Below are 19,862 nucleotides of genomic sequence, written 5' to 3'. Positions count from 1 at the left end.
AATTATAACTACAAGCAAAAATAAACATTGATGAGGGAGGAAATTCAGTACACACCCGAAGGTAAACCTTTTCTTTTGATTCAAAAAACAGATGTTTTATAGTTAGTTGTGCTTTTCTTTCATCTACCATTTTCCGCGCTGTAGTGAGGTAAAAAATTGTGTGTTTCGCTCGGCAGCAAAGTTGTTTTGCGTTTCGTGCCTTGAAACCCTCGCTACACTCAGGAATCTTAGCTTCATTCGCTTGCTCAGGTATCTTAGCTTCCTTTGCTTGCTCAGGTATCTTAGCTTCCTTCGCTTGCTCAGGAATCTCAGCTTCCTTCGCTTGCTCAGGTATCTTAGCTTCCTTCGCTTGCTCAGGTATAAATACAAGTATTCGCGTCAAACAACAACTTCGCATCCTTGCAAACGACGATTAACACACTACACCGCGCCCCGTAATGGAGCGCGGAGCTGCATTTTATAACGTTGTACCTCAGTTTGTATGGAAAAAACGCGCCGTCCAACACACTGACAATTCATCTCCGGTTTTATGGTATGGTATGGCACACTGCGCTCCGCACTACCGCGCAAATTTTTAAGCGTAAGGACGTGTTCAGTTTTCTACAATAGATCTCGACATCGATAAATTTATATTTGCTACTGAAAATAATCGACCAAATTTATTTTCATAGTTTCTCAAATATTCATATTCTCTTCTTTCCGTATTAATAACCATTCTTGTCAAAGAAGGATCTCGGCTACATGTACAATCACCATGGCGATCAACTACGAAGCGAGTACTTTAATGGCGCGAAGCAGCTAGACCGGTGCCCCACACAGATTAAACCGCGCGTTGACGCAGATCTGCCTCTCCGCCACCGCGCGCGGGATTCCGCGGCGTGGGGCGCGGTGTGTTAATCGCCTAACAAATAACTATTTCGTATTTATTTAGTATTTCATACATTTCCTGAAATAAATGATTTGATTTTTTTTAAACAACTACACTATAATACTTTTCCTCGTTTGAGTCATGGTGACACTTCTAAGTACAATTTTATAGTTTGTTTATTAAACAATGGAATGAATCCATGTTCTCGTTGTTTTTATTGTGTTTGTTCATGCTTTACTGTTTTGTTATGACGCGAAGGGCATTATCTATAGCGTTCATTGGCTTCTCCCGCTTGCGGAGCAGACGTAAATCTTTTGAATATTTTTGTTTTTAATAACGTCATGTGACCGAACGGGCAAGTCGTGCGCCTGATAGTAATCTAGACGCCTGTCCATAACAGTTGCAGTGCTACTAAATCGTAAAGAAATGAGGGGCACCGCCACTGCGCCCGCCACCCTGAGACATAAGTTGACAAGTCGCATGTGCCTGTAATTTCACCAGCACCCTTACCCTTCAAAACTAGAACCCAGTAATGCTCACATTACAGCTTGGCGGCAGAAATAGGTGAGGTGGCAGTGCTACCCTGGACGAACTCTTTCACAAGGAGCTCTACTGCTACTAAAGTTTATTGATATTGAATTGTTTTAGTGAAATAACTCTTGTTATAGTTATTAATACAAAGAATCCTTCGACCCGGCTGGATTCAAACCAGCGTCTTCTAGCAAACCGTGCTAGACGCTATGCCAACTAAGCCACGGAACGAACCATCGGACCTTACAAATTTTTGTATGTGCTTGTTGCAGATCTTTCAGTTTGTTTTTAACAAAAATTTTTTGCCGTGGCGAAACATATGAAAAATCTATTTCTTCACTCAGCCAGTTACTTTTATAGCATAGTTCCCAAAATGATCCCTACCGCCTGAAGAGTCCTAGTGGGGGCGGTAGAGGTTTCGGAAGCAATTGAGGGACGTTGATTAGTTCAGGGGGTGCTACCGCTTTTGAAAAAAAAACCAGAACTATGTACATAAACTACGCTACAAATATACGTATAATTTTTGTACCTTGTGTTTTTTGTGTTAAGTTAATATAAAAAATACGTGTTCTCAATTATTTTTTGTGGTGGTGAGCGTTGAAAATTTTTTATCTTCTCTAAGTGGGCGGTAAGCCAAAGAGTTTGAGAACCTATGCTTTATAGCTACCACCAGCTTACAACAGATGTCGCTTTAATAATTGTAAATAAGTTTATTGAATGTCAGGATGTTTCATCACCATGATATTCAATTATTTTTTGTGAAATTAGTCCACTAGTTTGTTATATTTATTAATACAAAGATCGAACACGTACACGTCTGTCTTTTTTGAAGATGGAGTAAAATGACATTTGACACACACACAGTTGCCAGTTTTTGTAAAATTGAAAATAGAAATGTAGTTGTTGTCGACAATTTTATCGATAGATTGTGACTGTAAGTAAAATTTTGCCAAAAATTACGAATTGTGAATATTACGACGTTCTAATTATTACTAATTAAGTTAAAGTATTCGTTTTGACAGATTTTGACAGTCAGTCTATTAGTACCGAAAGTAATGTTTAGTCATATACATTATAATAACGATAGGCGGATTTTATTATGTATATTAAAATCAAATGAAACCTTCAAAATATGCATGTATGGATATTATATTTGGTATACGTATGTATGAATTTTCAAAAATTATCAATTCAAACGAACCTGTGTCCAGCAGTTGAACGAATAGTGTACCGATGATGTTTCAGATGAAACACGTTCGGCTATTTATTCATATGTGTAACCACTTTCACTCGATGTAATATTTATCGACTGCAATCACTAGCTGCTCGCAAGCGGGCAACACTTTCGCGTAATGAACTGTCATTTTACTCCATCTTCAAAAATGACAGACTATGGAAAAAATCCTTCGATCCGGCTGGATTCGAATCAGTGTCTAATAGCAAACCGTGCTTCGGTCAAAATCTTCGCGTTGGTTTTTAAAGACTCTTTTGCCGTAGCGCCATCTGTGACAAATCTATTTTTTCACTCAGGCAGGTACCTTTACAGCTACTAATAACAAGATGTTACACCACCATAATTTTAAAAATTCAGGCAAAATAATAAGTTTGTCACTATCGACTCATCCATAGAAAACAGATCTATGTGCAAGACTATTTGTTCTCAGGATATAGTACACTTCGTTCGTTCTTCTTCGCTGTGGATGTCAGGAAGCCTACTATGAGCAATCCTATTTAAGCCTGTAAGTTGGATTGCCTGTCAAATTCGTACTATGACCTCACAAAAACAATTCACTGTCCATGCAGTTTCCCATTTGAAATCCATTCACTTTTCCTTTCATAGCAAAATCGTATCATGACGTGCCATTTGCCATGCAAAAGGCGTGCAAATGGCGGTCTCATCTGTAAAACTAAGCAATTCAAAAAAAGTTACTCCGTGACTAACTTTTCCACATTTTGTTACATTTTTAAGAAATTTCGTTTAAGTTTTATTATATTTTCAGTTTCATAATTATTTGTTATTTTTGGCTAAGTAGTCAATTGGCAATAAAAATATACTATTAACTATTGAGAGTTTTCTTTAGCATTTATTGAAAATTTTAGTTTGAGTTCCCAAACTTTAAAGTATTGTTCATAAATTATTGGCTTGAATGTAATTGCAATTTTTAAATGGAATTTTAATAATTTCAATGACCGAAAATCGTAAAATAACTTTTAAATAGTGCCAAATATGACTTTAATGCAATCACTGAAAATGTACGAACACAAGGTACATTCCATCTATGTTATCAAATTACAAACTCACCTTATTAATTTCAATTATAATGACTAGACATGACATGTAATTTTGTCATATGACAAATTGTAAAGTATGATTGAAAAGTATTGCTGATATTACAAAACAAGGTAACAAGTATAATCAATAATAAAATTATAACAATTATTCTCATTTTTAACACAATGGGTTAATAATATATAAAGAACTCATCTCCAACTCCAACATATGTAATACAGTTCAAGTGATTTACGTCTCTAAAGTCTCGTTATATCCGAGACTGACAACTTCATTATCAATATTTAGTAGCAGTAAAGCTCATTGTGAAAGAGTTCATCCAGGGAAGTACTGCCACCTTGCCTATTTCTGCCGCCAAGCAGTAATGTAACCATTACTGTGTTATTGTTTTTAATGGTAAGGGTTCTGGTAAATCTATAGGCACATGGGACTTGTTAACTTATGTCTTAGGGCTTAAAAACTGACTTCAAAAGTTCATGGAATTACATCTTTTTGCTAAGTTTTATTGAAATTAATTACCGGAAAGTGCGATAACTGGATTCATCCCCTAGTTTGCCACCCTTAGAGGTGGAATTTTTTTTCTTCAAATTTAAATGGTACCAATATTGAGGTACCCTCTTTCCAACAAAAAAATAAATTGTCGAAATCGGTTCAAAGAACCTCCTCCTTGTTTTTAAGTTGATTGAAAAGATTAAAACATCAGTCTCGAGTCTCAAAAATTCCAGTGATGAATGCCATTACGTTATACAAATGTTTAACACCAATCACATAGGTGGAGAAAAAAAACTTTATAATTATATACCATAAGACTTACCTCTGTTGTTGGTTCAATTGTAGAAGACGCATTCGGAGACCCTGCATGTGCGGCAGCCAGCAAACACGTCGCCGCAAACGCCGCGCCTGCAAAGTACAGTGACCGCCGATGCATTTTTCCTGAAATCGAAAACATTGCACATTATTGTACGTATATAAATAAAATAAAGAATTTATTGAATTAACTTAATTTCCGTTTTTCTAAAATAGGCCCAAAAACAGTTTTAGAAAACTGTTTCAGGGCTGTTCAAAACCGCTTTACGCTTCCTTGTAAAATTTGAGTCTTATGCTAGATGCATTCAGTTGATATTTTAATGACAAATGAAACCGCCTACAGTACACCTGAACATTTCGTCAACCAGTTCTAGGCAAAATGTCTGGAAAAATATGAAAGGAAGTTAGTCTTTATTTAAAGTGTTTTTTGAAAATGTTTCTGGAAAGCGTTTCTTTTGAGATGATAACCATTTAGCTTTTCAATAAAGACATTGTAACCCAGCTCTACTTTGAAGTAAACTTAACCTATGAAAAATGGCAGACTATTATTCTAAGGCTTCTTATGATCCTCAATTGTAAATTAAACTACCCCTGAAACTGTTCTAAGCAGAAACATTTCACAAGAAAATGCAAAGCATTTGTCTAAAGGCAAATATACTTCACAAGAGCTGCCACAACGGTATAATGCACGACCATTCACACGTTGACTTATCACAACAGCTGACTGCACAAGATAGCAAAATGTATGTCAGGACTTTTGTATTAAACTTTGTACTTACTGAGCGTAAAATTTGTTAAATATTTTCTTTACTTAGTTCGGAAGCTCCCATACGGATCAGTAACTAACACAACGTAGGTAATGAACAAATATTTATAACTGTTGCAGTCAAATAATCGTGTACTTACGTATATAGTGTGAAACTATCTAATATAAAATAAATAATGCGCCAATTAACGTCTAAGTACGCAAAATAGTTGTAACTATTAATAGTTAGTGATAAGAAAACTAGACGCTAGCAATTTAGACAATTATGTGTAGAAATTATTTCTAAAATGCGGTCTGAAACGTCAGCCAAAAGTGAAGGTACAATTTAACTTACCGATTCTATTAATTATTGGCCGCAAATTGGGAAAAAATTATTTAAGCGGTAATCACGATGTTTTTAGTGTTTACCACATGTCTTTTAAGGAAAAAACTCGTTATATGATGTGAGAAAAAACGTTCCACATTTTTCAAGCAAATTCACAATTTCCATTTGACAAAGTGACGTTTGAAATTGGCGTGGTTAAGGTCACGGCAAATAAAAACAAAAAAGTTGTAACTACTATTATACCACCGGTGTTTTATAATAAATTTGACAAATTCTTGTAGAGAAAACTGGCTGTGTAATATTTTAGCTAGCGCAAGCAGTCAACAAAACAGCTATTATTAAAATATAGATCGGTTTCCAAAGAACACAAAGATTTCGCAAACGATCAAATAAACCATCAAACAAGTTTGACAAACTTGCATGTAGTTCACATTCGGTTATCTCCTTGTACAGGGTCAAGAGCACTGCAAGCTTGACACTTAAGATTTAAATCCAACTCTATGCCGCTTACGATAAAAAAAGAACTGTCCAAGCTTGACACTTTGTACTTTGGATCGTTCTTATCGTAAGCGGCGTAGAGTTGGATTTAAGTCTTAAGTGTAAAGCTTGACGTGCTCTTGACCCTACACGTCCCGCAGGTACAGGTATACATAATATAAGGAGTCATATCTCTTTGTAATTTGTGCAATGAGTAAGAATAACAGATAAAGCGTTTTTGGCATTAACTCTAGCTCAATGTACTAGGAGGAAAAAGATATAGATTGTAAAAAAAAGATATAACTCTAGGGAATGACTGAAATTAAGAAAAAATATATACCCATGAAAATGTATTAAAAGAAATTTTGCGCACAGATGACAGTTGTAATTTAGGGAAGATTTAGGATTACTGGAATGAAAATGGAGTTTTAATAATGTTTATTTTTAGGTAAAAAAATTAAAGTCAAAGTCAAAGTCAAAGATGATTTATTCCATAGGTAAAATAAATTTACACTTGAAAACGTCACATTTAAGGTACTGCTCGTTCACTACGCTGACCTCCCTGAGAAGAACGAGCAAGAAACTCTAGGGATTGCTCTTTTCAAATAAACTTAAATGCTATGGAATACATTTTGAATCAAATTTGTGTGGATTCTGGAGCCATGTCGTCTTTCCATACATCTTTATCTAACACGTAGTCTTCAATTTTGTAATATGCTTTTTCGATCAAAATATTTTTAATGTACTTTTTAAACTTAGGAAATGATAAACTTAATATATGCTCCGGAATCTTATTGTAAAAACGTATACAGTTCCCCATAAAAGAGTTGTTTACCTTGGTTAAACGAAATCGTGGTACCATGAGTTTGGACTTAGCTCTAAGGTTAATATTATGGATATCTTCTTTCTTATTGAAATTATGTATATTTTTACGGGCATATAAAATATTTGAGTAAATGTACTGTGATGCCACAGTCATGATACCAGTCTCCTTAAACTTTTCTCTGAGAGATACCCGAGAGCCTAGACGGTACACAGAACGAATCGCTCGTTTTTGCAATACAAATATGGTTTGAATATCTGCCGCTTTACCCCACATGAGAATCCCGTAGGACATTATACTATGGAAGTAACTAAAGTAAACTAGTCTAGCAGTACTAACATCGGTAAGCTCACGTATTCTGCGGACTGCGTATGCAGCGGAGCTTAATCTGCTGGCCAGGGACGATATATGTGGAAACCACTGAAGTTTACTATCTAAGGTCACTCCCAAGAAGACTGCTTTATTAACAAGGTCTAACTTTTCTCCGTTTATTTCTATGCTTGGACTAGTCGATTTTACGTTAGGTAATTCAAATTTAACACATTTTGTCTTCTTGGCATTAAGCAATAAATTGTTAGCATTAAACCAATAAACTACTTTGGAGAGGGTATCATTAGTACGGTCAATTATATATCGTTCTGTTGTAAGAAACAGCATTTTTGTGCTGTGTGCATAAAAGGCAAACAGTGCAGAATGCCGTTTTATTCTAGCTTTACCAAAACAACTAGCTGAGGGGAAATCGTGCATGGCGATGTTTGTGGCCCCTTTGAAGAAGTGTCTATTGAGGACTTTCTACTGCTGAAAGATGACTATTCTCATTTTCGTTCTGTTTACTTTTTGAAAGAGAAGAGTAAAGTAACTTCTAAAATTAAATTGCACCTTGCACTTAGCGAAAATGAAGGAAAACCAGTAAAGGTATTACGCACTGATAATGGTGGTGAGTTTGTTTAACACGGAAATTAAAAATTTATTAGGATCGAAAGGAATAAAGCACCAGACATCCGTCCCTTACACTCCTGACCAAAATGGCAAAGTTGAACGCGAAATGCGTACAGTCATGGAAGCTGTTCGTACACTATTGAAAGCGAGTCAATTACAAAACGATTTATGGGCTGCAGTTGTAAATACCATTGTTTAAGAGAACGGGAATAAGTTCATAAGTTCGGGAATGAGCTCTTTTATGAGAAGCACTTTGATGTGTCTTGCTTAAGATGTATTTTTGTTCTGAGGTGTGGACTCATGTTCCTAAACAGCGGCGGCGAAAACTAGACAGCAAGAGTAGAAAAGGTTTGTTTGTGGGCTACGGAGAAAATACAAAAGGCTACAAAATATTTTATCCTGAAAGTAAGACTTTTTCGGTTGATTGAGAAATAATAATATCGCCTCATATTGAACCAGTAAGTAACGGAAGAAAACCGGTTGAACCCGTTATCTCGGTAAATTTGGGTTTCACTGACACTATGTCGGCACTAAGTCCAGATATATCCGTTTCCTACACCGATACTGAAGATGTGCATGGTGACACTTTTGATCGTCGTGACAATTTGGTTCCGAATGAGCCTACTAGTGATGAAAGCGCTGCCTCAAATGTAGCGGAAAATATGAATACTAGACTTTGCGACTCAGAGAATGTTTGAAACCGCCTGTTGCTTTACAGGATTATGATACCTCTTATTTTACGTTTTTAGATTCGGAAGAGTATACGTCACTAAAAGAGGCCAAGTCTTCTCCAAATGCTTTAAAATGGGTAGAGGCCATAAAGATGGAAATGAAGGGCTTTGTCCGATAATCAGACTTGGACATTTGTTGACAAATCTGAAGAAGGACTATTAACTGTAGACAGTAAGTGGGTGTTTCGAATGAAACGTAATGTCAATAATGAAATTATTCAATATAAAGCAAGGTTGGTAGCGAGGGGCTTTATGCGAAAAGATATTTTCATGAAGTGTATTCACCTATAGTTAAATTGATGAGCGTGCGAACTTTGCTGTCAATTTCATGCAATCATAACTGGCCCGTTCACCAAATGGACGTATGTGCAGCATTTCTTCATGGGAATATTAAAGAAGATATTTATTTAGAATTGCCAGAAAATTTTGACGTACCGGTTAATAAAACCATGTAAGTTAAAAAGTCTGTACGGTTTAAGACAATCGCCACGTTACTGGTATGATAAGTTTTGTAATTCTATTATAAGTCAGAATTTTCAGAAGATTTGTAGTGATCAGTGTATGTATTGTTTAAAAAATTGTGAAAATACGGTTTTTGTTCTAATTTTTGTAGACGATATTTTGGTCACAGGGTATGGTCCAGTAGTACAAAACGTCATGAATGAAATAGCTAAAGCTTTCAAAATGAAACGTTTGGGGTTGGTCAGTTGTTATCTCGGTATTTTAATCAATCATGACTTAGAAAAAGCTTTGTTTCCCTGAACCAGACCCAGTAGGTACTTTAAAAATGTACTAGATAAGTTTAATATGTCTAACTGTCATGGTATATCCACGCCGTTGAATCCAAATGTAGACTTGTCTAAATTGAAAAAGGAAAAATCTGAAAATAATCTACTGGAATATCGATGTAGGCAGCTCATTGGATCCTTAATGTACGCTATGCTAGGCACTAGGCCTGATCTTTGTTTGACAATAGCAATGCTTTCTAGGCTCCAAAGCAGTGCTAGTCAGGACCTTTGGGTATGTCTTAAACGTGTTTTAAGATACGTTAAGTCAACTATTGATTAAAACCTGAGCTATCACAGAAACAAAAACTGCTATGTGCTTGTGGGCTACGCTGATGCCGACTGGGGTGGAGATTCTATAGACAAGAAAACCACTAGCGGTTATTGTTTCCGTGTTTACGGAAACCTTGTAGCTTGGTATTCGAAAAAGCAGTCTACTGTTGCTCTTTCTTCTTACGAAGCTGAGTTTGTCGCTCTCGCGCCTGCGGTCAATGAAGCCTGCTGGCTTCGATCTTTGCTTTTGGAAATGTTTATTTCAGATGCAATAGTTGTGACCATGTTCGAGGATAATCAATCAGCTATTCGAACTTGTAACTCTCTTGTTCAACCAAAACGAACGAAACATTTGGACATTAAGTACCATTTTATAAAAGAAAGGGTATCCAATGGTCATATTCAAATCAGCTATGTATGTTCAAATGAACAAGTAGCTGCCATTTTAACTAAACCTCTATCTCCTCAAGTGTTTAAATGCCTTGAGATCTTTTGTTTAATAGGTGCTAAATTTTGTGTTTTAGTTTCTTTAATGCTTGCTATCAATTATTTGTTGAGGTATGTGTTTAGAAATGGTGTAAGTGTTAAATTATTTAAATAAGCTTCCCTTTTATGTTTAAAACGTACTTTTATCGAGGGGGCTGTTGAAATTTCAATAAAAGTAGTTTGGTTTATAAATAGACAATAGTCTCATAGGAAAAGTATTGTACTACTGTCATTGTTACTTAGCAAAATAATGTACATCTTTATTACCTAAAATTACACTTAAACACATTATTAAAACTCCGCATTCATTCGAGTAATCCTAAATCTTCCCTAAATTATAACTATGACTATGCGAATCTAGAAAAGTGAACGCTTAAGCGACAAGACAACTGAAGACTGAAATTTAATTTGACTGTTAGAAAAGAAATTGCATGGTGTGTGCAAGCTGCCTTTTCTTAATTTTTTGAAATCTGAAAAATGTCAACTGTCTCTAAATTCTCTCGTGTCAACCGGCTAATTTAGTAAACTTAACTTACCAATTTGCTGCCTTATTGTGGTTCACATTCATCGTCGACTGTTATATCAACAAGGTTGTGGGCGGACGACGTGCATGTATAAACCAACACATTAAATTGCAGTATGTCCAGTGACAATCAGAGGATAGTCGCTGACAGAAGTGATTCGAGTTGTACGAGTGATTCATATGCTGGAACCTGAGCAGTACGCCTGTTATAGAAAAACTTGATGGTATTTCGAACTATTCAACATGGAAGTTCCAGATGGAGATGTACCTTATAGATGCGGACCTATGGGAGTACACGAGTGTCACACCCGATGCTACGGATATTCAATGTACTAAAAGAGACCAACGAGCAGGAGCAAAGATTTGTTTAATGATAAAACCTCATTGTCTGATTCATGTCAAGAAGTCAACCAACGATAAACAGACGTGAGACGCCTTAAGGAATGCATTTGAAGACAAAGGCTTAAACAATCGTTGTGGATTACTATCGAAGCTAGTTAGCTACAAGCTTAACAATTTTTTAACTGTAAGAGATTACGTCAATGCGGTAATGACAACATCTCAAGAGCTGTCAGATCTTGGAAAAGAGGTAGATGATGACCTTTTGGATGCATTATTACTCCAAAGCCTAACACAGGATTTTCAACGTATGAGACTAGCGATAGAAATTAGTAACATTGAGCTTACTACTGATTACGTCAAAACCAAACTTTTCCAAATGGAACAAACGTTCTCTGCTTTTACGTCTGGTACTCTGACATTCTCTGCTTTGTTATCCAAACAGAAAAATTAAAAAAGCCTCAAACACATGCTAAGAAAATGAAATGTTTTATCTATAACGGACCACCCAAAGCCCTGTTTGTCCAGATAACCCAACAAAACGAAAAGAAGCGCTGAATACGTTTGCTTTGGCAACTCAAGTTTCTCAAGACGAATGGATCCTCGATTCTGGTGCTTCGTCACACGTGACTCATAAAAAGGAGTGGTTTAAGGACTATAAGAGTATCAATCCTATCACAGTGTCATGTGCAAATGGCGCTAAAGTATATGGAGAATGAAAAGGTACAGTAGTATGCGAGTCATTCGGGATGACTGTAGTAATGTATATACCTAAATTATCAACTAATTTACTGAGTGTAAGTACCATTGCCGCGAAAGGGTATGTATTTATAGTATTTTATTTATTAATAGTATTTGGTCACAAGAAGTGTGAACTGTTTCAAAGTGATGAATGCAAGATTACTGGTACAGCATTTATCAAAGGTGTAGAAGAGAAAGGCGTATATAAGTTGAAACGATGCTATTTACAGGGTTCTGCTCTCGCGTCCACAACTGAGCGCAATGAGATGTTGGACTTGTGACACCAAAGGATGGGACATCTTGGTATACGCAATCTCTTATTATTAAAAAACAAAATGGCGATAGTGGTAAGTTTTCCTGGAAACTGTTTGAAACTCCAGTGTGTATCTTGTTTAATGGGAAAACAAACTAAACAACCTAGGAAAAAGAACACAGGTGCTGTTCGAGTCACAGACGTGCTAAGTCTGATCCACTCAGATGTCTGTGGGCCGAAGAATGAAATGTCTTTCGGCAAATGTCGTTACTTTCTTACCTTTATCGACGATTTCACGCGCAAAACATTTTTCTATTTCTTAAAGCATAAAAGTGGAGTTTACGAGAAATTTCTAGAATTTAAAGCACTTGGTTGAAACACAAACTGGTAAAAAGATCAAAGCACTTAGGAGCGACAATGGGAAAGAATTTGTGAACCAAAGAAAAAACAATTTCTTAAAATTCAACGGCATACAACATCAGCTCACCGTGGAGTATACTCTAGAGCAAAACGGCGTTGCCGAACGAGCCAATCGTACTATATGTGAAAAGAGCAGATCAATGTTGAACGGTTTTCAAAGGAAATTTTGGGCAGAAGCTGTCCAACATGCCGTCTATTTAAACAATAGATTACCTACTATAGCTTTAAAAAATAAAACTCCAGAGGAAACATGGACAGGTAGGAGGTGTAACCTAGATAATATGAAGGTTTTCGCATGCAAAGCCTTCATGAACATTCTTCACCAAAAACGGAAGTTTGATCCTAAAAGCCGAGAGTTAGTCCATGTAGGATGTTGGGAAAATGCCAAAGCCTACCGACTATTGGATCCTATAATTAGTAGAGTATATAAAGCAAAGGATGTGGTATTCTTTGAAGATCAATTATGTAAACGTAATGAACTCTCTAACTCAGGTGCAGAACTTCAGGTTCAAGTGGATCATCAACTACTGGAAGAAATCCACTTACCCAGTTCTGAAATATCTACCGAGGTAGATACAAATATCAGAAAATATGATGAGTTACCTCAAGCTGAAGCAGAAACTCAAATTGTTGATCAAGTCAGTTTTCAGTAGAAGCGTACAAAGAGCCTGAAGATGAAACTGAAGACGATAACTACGTGTCAGCTGATGAAGGACAACGAGCAGAGCCTATGACTGAAAGGAGGTATCCTTTAAGAGAAAGGAAAGCCAAGCAGTTCCCTGATTACATTTTGTATTATGCAACTGAAATGGAAACGGACCCGACTTCAGTTCATGAAGCTTTGTTAAGAAAAGATGGTGATAAATGGAGAGCAGCAATTCGAGAAGAATTAGATGCACTCTGGTAAAACCTCCTAAAAACTGCAACGTAGTTGATTCCAAATAGTTATTTAGAATCAAAGAAGAGGGGGGAAATAAGATGAGGAACAAAGCGCGACTAGTTGCACGTGGTTTTAGTCAGAGATGGGGCATTTACTACCGTGAAACCTTTTCTCCTGTGGTGAGACATAGCTCGCTAAGGTTATTGTTAGCATTAGCAAGCAAGATGGAGCTAAATATTGACCAAATGGACGTAAAGACTGCCTTCTTAAATGGGGAATTAGCTGAAACCGTTTATATGAAGCGAACTGAAGGTTTCGAGGTAGAAAACAAAAAAGAATATGTCTGTAAACTCAATCGCTCTTTATATGAATTAAAAACAAGCACCGAGGGCGTGGAATAAAAATTAGACAGTGAATTGAAACAACTTCAATTCAAACAGTCAAAAATCGAACTCTGCATATATACAAGATCCAGAGGTAGCACAGTTATCATCCTAGCAGTGTATGTTGATGATACGTTAATATTCTGGAACAACAGAGACGAACTTCACAAGGCCAAAGAAGACCTGATGTCCAATTTTGAAATGAAGGATCTTAGACAAGCAGATCTTATTTTGGGTATCAGAATTACCCAAAATAGAAATAAAATAAAAATAGACCAAGAGAAATACGTCGAAAAACTTCTCAAAACGTATGGCATGGAAGATTGCAAGACAAGTGCTACTCCGGCCACACGTGGGTCTCATTTGTCAAAAGAAGGAAATTCTGAAAAACATAAAAACAAACGAAAGCATTCCATACCAAAACTTGATCGGATCCTTAATGTACCTACCTGTGTGCACTAGACCGGATATAACGCATACGGTTAGTACTTTAAGCCAGTTCAATACTTGTTTCACACAAGAACATTGGATAGCGGCATAAAGAGTTTTATGATATCTTAAAAGGACAAAATCCTACGGAATAAAGTATTCTAAAAAGTGCAGTTTCGAAAAACTTGTACAAAGATTCTTAGATGCCAGTCATAGTGGAGATATGGCTCGGAAATTCTGGTCTGGTTACGTTTTTACGGCTCAAGGAGGCGCTGTATGCTAGCAGAGCAAAAACAGCGGACAAAAGCGCTTTGAACAGCTGAAGCGGAATATGTGGCCCTATCAGAAACAACGAGATATGCAGTATTCATTAGAAGACTTATAGCAGAGATCACCTGCGCTGAGTAACAGTGCATCACCATCTTCAGTGATAGTCAATCTGCTATAGCCATTACAGAGAACCCTGTGCACCACCAACGCACTAAGCATATTGACCTACGTTATCATTTTGTCAGAGAAGCTGTAGAAAACAAGCAGGTAGTAATAAACTACATTGAAACAAAATGTATGGTTGCAGATGTTTTAATTAAAGCCTTGGTGAAAGGAAAATTTGAATGGTGTGTGTGTGTGTGTGTGTGTGTATATGATGGGTTTGGGAGAGTGTTTGAGTGAATGATTTCTTAAAATTTAAGGAGGAGTGTTAGAAAAGAGATTGCATGGTGTGTGAAAAATATCAACTGTTACCAAATTCTCTCGTGTCAACCGGCTAATTTAATAAACTTAAATTACCAATTTACTGCCTTATTGTGGTTTACATTCATCGTCGACTGACGATATCAACATTGACAAACACGCCAGCATACCTTCAAACATGTATGTCAAACACGGCGTCAATCTAGATTTCCATCCAACATGTAGATTATTTGACAAACCCATCAAACACGACCGCACTAAGCCGCAGACAACCAAAAAATTTGAAACGTGTAAAATTTTGCTAATTAATTGATCGTTTACGGAGCACTTTACAGGTGGATTTTTGAATTTTTGCGCTATTCACTAAGATTACGTTTAGTATTTGCATATTCAAAAATATCACGCCAAAAAAAGCATCGAAAAGTTATTTAATAATCAACTTGACAGTGACAAAACGCATTCAATCTGACAACGCATTACGTCTCTCCTTGGTCTACTCCAAGCTTAGAGGATGGAAAAAAAATAGTCTAAGACTCCAAGTACTTTGTGGTCTACTCCCTTCAGATTCGCTCTGGGCCTATTGGAGGGAAAACTGTCGTTTTTATTTTGACTCTCAATTATTTTGTGAAATCTAGTTTAAAGTGGAATAGGATAGTGCTATTGTGCCTTAATCGAAGATTAAAACGCGAAATTATACGAATCTCGAACTAAAATTAAAATACCCGTATCTGCCCGTTCAGGAATCCCGAGTCAATCCAAGCACACCGGCACCGCCTCAAATTGCCTATCCCCATAATAATGTACCAAGACTTGGCTGTATGGTGTAAAACCTTTGCCTTTTCCTTTATGGAAAGAAGAAAAAAAAATCTCTCCCTTCACCCTTGTGGCTTGTTGTTGGTTTTGGTTACCTTCACAAACCACTAATCGTTCTTTGAATTTTGTTTCTAACCAAAAATGCCTCTTGATTATCGAAGATTCAACGGTCCCGACGACAGTGTTTCCTACAAACGGTTCACAAAATCATATACAAAGAGTTTTGATGAACTTCGCGATGAATTATTGGATAAAAATGGCAAAAGAAGAGATGGGCGCGCATTGGATGAAGCGCGATCCTTGTGTATGTTTTGTATGTGTTTTGGGGGTTAAAAGGACTAATACATTGGATCAACAATGGTGGAAAACTTAGTATTAAGCTTTATGTACGTTTCAGTTGCGAGAACCGACATGGTGAGCCAAGCTAAAGGGTCTTCATACGTAGAACAATATGACACTAAAGTTGTATGTTCAGTTTTTGACCCTAGAGAAATACCGCATCAGAATGAATTTAGGTATGTTTAGTATGTTGAAATCATTACCGGTTTAGTTGCTATTGTTTTTAGGGAAATGAAACTTTGTTAGAACTTGTAAAAGCAAATAATGTGTCGTCAACCTACTTTTGTTGAAATGGACTTACTTCTTTTAAGTCCTTTGTTTTGTAGTCATGTAACTTTGAACAATAATGATTAAATTATTGTTTTTTTAATATGTGTCAAATATAAATTGTACATAAAACAATTCCAGTCAACTGGGTCAAATATTTTGCGAAGTGAAGTTCGCGCCTTTTTCGTGCCCGCGATATCGCCGTCCTGCAGCGCCAGACGCTGAAGAGAAAGCTCTGTCTGACACTCTAAGAAAGGCGTTGGAACCAGCTGTGTGCAGGCATTTGTTTCCTAATTATCAGGTACAGGATGATAAGAATAACAATTTGTTACTAGTGCCTGCAAATACTCAATCCGTATTATAAATTTGTAAAAAATTAAATGACTCTTGACAACAACATTGCATGCCTTATTCCAGTGTGACTATATTCAAATAATTTGAAATAATTTTACTAGTCAGGTGAAAAGTCATCATTTAATTGCAAAAATCTAGATTTAGTTGGTCCACTGTTTCAAAGAGTGTTTTACTGGATAGTAAAACTAAAAAAAAGAACTAGTAAAAGTAGTTCGCTGGTCCTGAAATTTCGATTCTAATTTCCTCTAATCTCATTAAATGGATCGTCACATTGTGCTCAGATCCATGCAGCATATTTTTAAGGAGGATTTAGTGGTTAATGTTCAGTTTGGATAAATTATTTGTAGAGACACAAAAACTACCATTTGGAAGAAAGACAAGAACAAATCAAAATGTGACTTATTTTTGTTCTGATGCTTCTCAATTATGGTCACACTGGAATAAGGTACAGAACAACATTCCTTATTTGGAATTCTTCATATGAAATTGCATTCACAACGCACATACTTCAGCACTGTACCAAGCCATATATTTAGAAATCCCAGTCCAGTGTATGCAAGCCACCATGTAATTGTCATCATTAGTATTAGTGAATACCTACCTACTACACAAGCAAACGGTTTTCTGCTGTTACGAAGTGTCAATATTGGACATTTGCTTGTAAAATAAACATACTTTTGACAGTAATGTGAAAATGTTTAATTTACTATTCAATGTATTATTGCAGATTGATGTATTCTTGTACATCCTAGAGCATGATGGAGCATGTTTAGCTGCAGCCATAAATGCTGCTGGCTTGGCTCTGGCTGACGCTAGAGTCCCAATGTATGATATCATTACTTCCTGCTCAGCTGCTATCATTGGAGACCAGATATTCCTGGACCCTACAGAATCAGAGGAACACCTTGCCAAAAAATGTCCAAATAATGAACTTAACCATGGCATTATAACATTGTCTATGTTGTCAGAATTGAAGCAAGTATCAAATATTAATCAAATTGGATCAATGGATGTGGAATGCCTAACAAAAGTCATGGATATTTTAGAACAAGAGTGTGAACAAATAGTTCCAAATATACAAAAGGTGCTTGTTATGAATGTTGTCAATTGTCATGAGCAAAGGAAACGTTTGAAAGAAGACTCTAAGGAGAGAGAGGCCATTCTTGATGCTAAACTCGAGGAATGGAAAAAATTAATACAAAATGGATGAGATTTAAACCTTGTTTTTTTTTTCCTGTGACTTGTTTGTGGGCAACTTTGGTACAAGAAGTGCCTAAGTCTCTATTATTTTACGCACTTCTAGTACCAAGCCAATGATATATGTTTAATGTTATTTAAACTACACAATATATATGTTTATTTATTTCAGAATACAGAAATATTTTAGAGATCTTGAAAAAAATTAGTATTATACTCAAGTTGTTAGCGGGTGTGCTAATTCATCCCTTCTAAGTAAAGAATCTTACACACAAATTCTTAGGAGAGCATTGTACAAACAAGAACAACTTTTTCCAGCTTAATTTTCTCGAAAACTATCACCTGTATATCTAATATATTCGAAACAAACACTAACACAAGTAAAAACCTTTCCTACCATCTGACCTAGCCTTCATTAATTCACTTGTTTCTATGAGATATACATATACAGACGGTTCTAAGTCGGTTCGTGGTGTTGGAGCTGCCCTTCTGGATGCTCAGTCTAATGCAACTTACATATGGAGGGCACACAATGACATGCGTTATGAGAGCAGAGATTATTGCCATCAAAGAAGCGTTACAGTATGTAGTGGATCAATTGTCAAATGAGCAGTCAGTTGTTAGTCTAACTAACTCAAAGAGTGCTCTGCAGCACTTGGCTCGGCGTGTCTCGGGTCATTGAGGTATGCCAATAGCCTATGAGGCTCTCCAGTTGATCCACAACATACACCGCAGAAGTGTGCAGTTTAAGGCTCCAATGGATTCCCTCCCATGTAGGATTGCGCGGAAACGAAGAAGTTGACTTCCTTGCAAAATCAGCTGCTGAAAATGGTACTGAACTCGATTGTAGGCCTTATGCCACCGACATTATTCCACTAATTAAGAAAAGACCTTAGAAAAATGGGAATATCATTTCAGAGAACAGTTGTTGGATAAAGGCCTTGGAATATGGTACAGAACCATACAGAGTAATCCACAGTGGGTACCCTGGTTTGATTCTGTCAATATAGCAAAGAAATATCTTGTATCGGCTTTTAGACTGCATTCTGGTCACATTCCAACTAATAAATTCTTTCATATGATGGGTTTTAAACCATCCCCATTGTGCAGTACTTGCAATATAATAGAGGATCTGTATCATGTATTGGTGGAATGTGACCGTAACATATTCCTGAGACGTACAATGTTTGGGGATGTAAGTTTATGCAATGGACAAATTAATTGTTGGCTCAGAGGGCCTGTATGTCTTGGCGCTCTAAACTTGTACAAGTTTTTGAACATGTCCCTTGAGTAGGGAACCCAGTCTTCCTCCCATGAGGCTGGTATAGTCTCCCAAGGTGGCTAAAACCTCAATAAAAAAATAGATTATAAAAAAAAATTATGCAACTTTTTATTGATTGAAATTAAAGTAGTTGCTATTATGGCTCGAGTACACAAAAATAAGTCCATACCAAATCTAATTATGACAATTCATGGATGAGTATTATTGTTAGTGGGATTGTCAGCAGTTTAATGCAATAACCACCTTTTGCCACAATGCACATAAATTATGTTATATTGCATCATTCCATAAAGTTTTTCGGGAGATAGACAGTTCTCTAGGAGGCAGGATTATTGTATGCATTGCTAACAGACATTCTGTGACAAAAATAACTTGTGATTTTTTTATTTATTATTCATACACACAATAGGCTTAGATCAAACCAGGGAAATTGTAAGCAAAGGAAACTAGTTTTATAAAATCATTGATTCACATGAACGCACCTCTGTCTACAAACGGTTAACTATTGTTAAATATACGGAATTAAACTAATTAATCTTCCGGCTTTTCTGGCGGTGGACCACACGGCTGCAGCATTCTCTCCATGAGATTGAATTTCACACGTGCCTTTGATTCATTTTCAACAATTGCAAAGTAGCTCAGAAGGTCTGGATGTCCCATATAACTGCAACACGAGTCACGGTGTTGATTCGTCAACCATTCGTATTTTGTTGTGTCCGCATGTCCTGTACCGATGTACTTACTCTGTAAATGCTCTAATTGACTGTGAATATTGTATCTTTCGCCCATTTTCACTGAAAAGAAGGAGAAAAAGTTATGTCTAAATTCTTTATTATATTGATAACTAC

General features: G+C 36.5%; 3 protein-coding genes across 3 annotated transcripts in view; 1 reads left to right on the top strand and 2 right to left on the bottom strand.

Annotated features, from left to right (window-relative positions):
* LOC113230768 (transmembrane protein 165) overlaps nt 1-5,649 on the bottom strand; it is a 50,906-nt gene extending 45,257 nt beyond the window's left edge. The window contains exons 1-2 of the mRNA XM_026464857.1: nt 5,597-5,649; nt 4,504-4,622 (exon numbers count right to left, since the gene is read on the bottom strand). Coding sequence (XP_026320642.1) covers nt 4,504-4,617 — 114 coding nt within the window. The 5' untranslated portion in view covers nt 4,618-4,622; nt 5,597-5,649. The remainder of the gene's footprint in view (nt 1-4,503; nt 4,623-5,596) is intronic.
* Nucleotides 5,650-15,637: 9,988 nt separating this feature from the next.
* LOC113230205 (exosome complex component MTR3-like) lies at nt 15,638-17,745 on the top strand. Its single transcript, XM_026464019.1, has 4 exons — nt 15,638-15,879; nt 15,973-16,090; nt 16,323-16,482; nt 17,263-17,745. The coding sequence occupies exons 1-4, from the start codon at nt 15,717-15,719 to the stop codon at nt 17,743-17,745; spliced, it is 924 nt and encodes a 307-aa protein (XP_026319804.1). The 5' UTR covers nt 15,638-15,716.
* Nucleotides 17,746-17,927: 182 nt separating this feature from the next.
* The window catches only part of LOC113230211 (splicing factor 3B subunit 5), a 13,344-nt gene continuing 11,409 nt past the window's right edge, over nt 17,928-19,862 (bottom strand). The window contains exon 2 of the mRNA XM_026464031.1: nt 17,928-19,808. Within this exon, the coding sequence (XP_026319816.1) occupies nt 19,546-19,803 (258 nt within the window). The 5' untranslated portion in view covers nt 19,804-19,808 and the 3' untranslated portion in view covers nt 17,928-19,545. The remainder of the gene's footprint in view (nt 19,809-19,862) is intronic.

This window comes from Hyposmocoma kahamanoa, unplaced genomic scaffold (assembly GCF_003589595.1).
Source record: "Hyposmocoma kahamanoa isolate Upper Pololo Valley unplaced genomic scaffold, ASM358959v1 101, whole genome shotgun sequence".
NCBI classification, from domain to species: Eukaryota; Metazoa; Arthropoda; class Insecta; order Lepidoptera; family Cosmopterigidae; genus Hyposmocoma; species Hyposmocoma kahamanoa.
The sequence above is the reverse complement of the archived record's forward strand: the minus strand, read 5'-3'. Positions and strand labels throughout refer to the sequence as shown.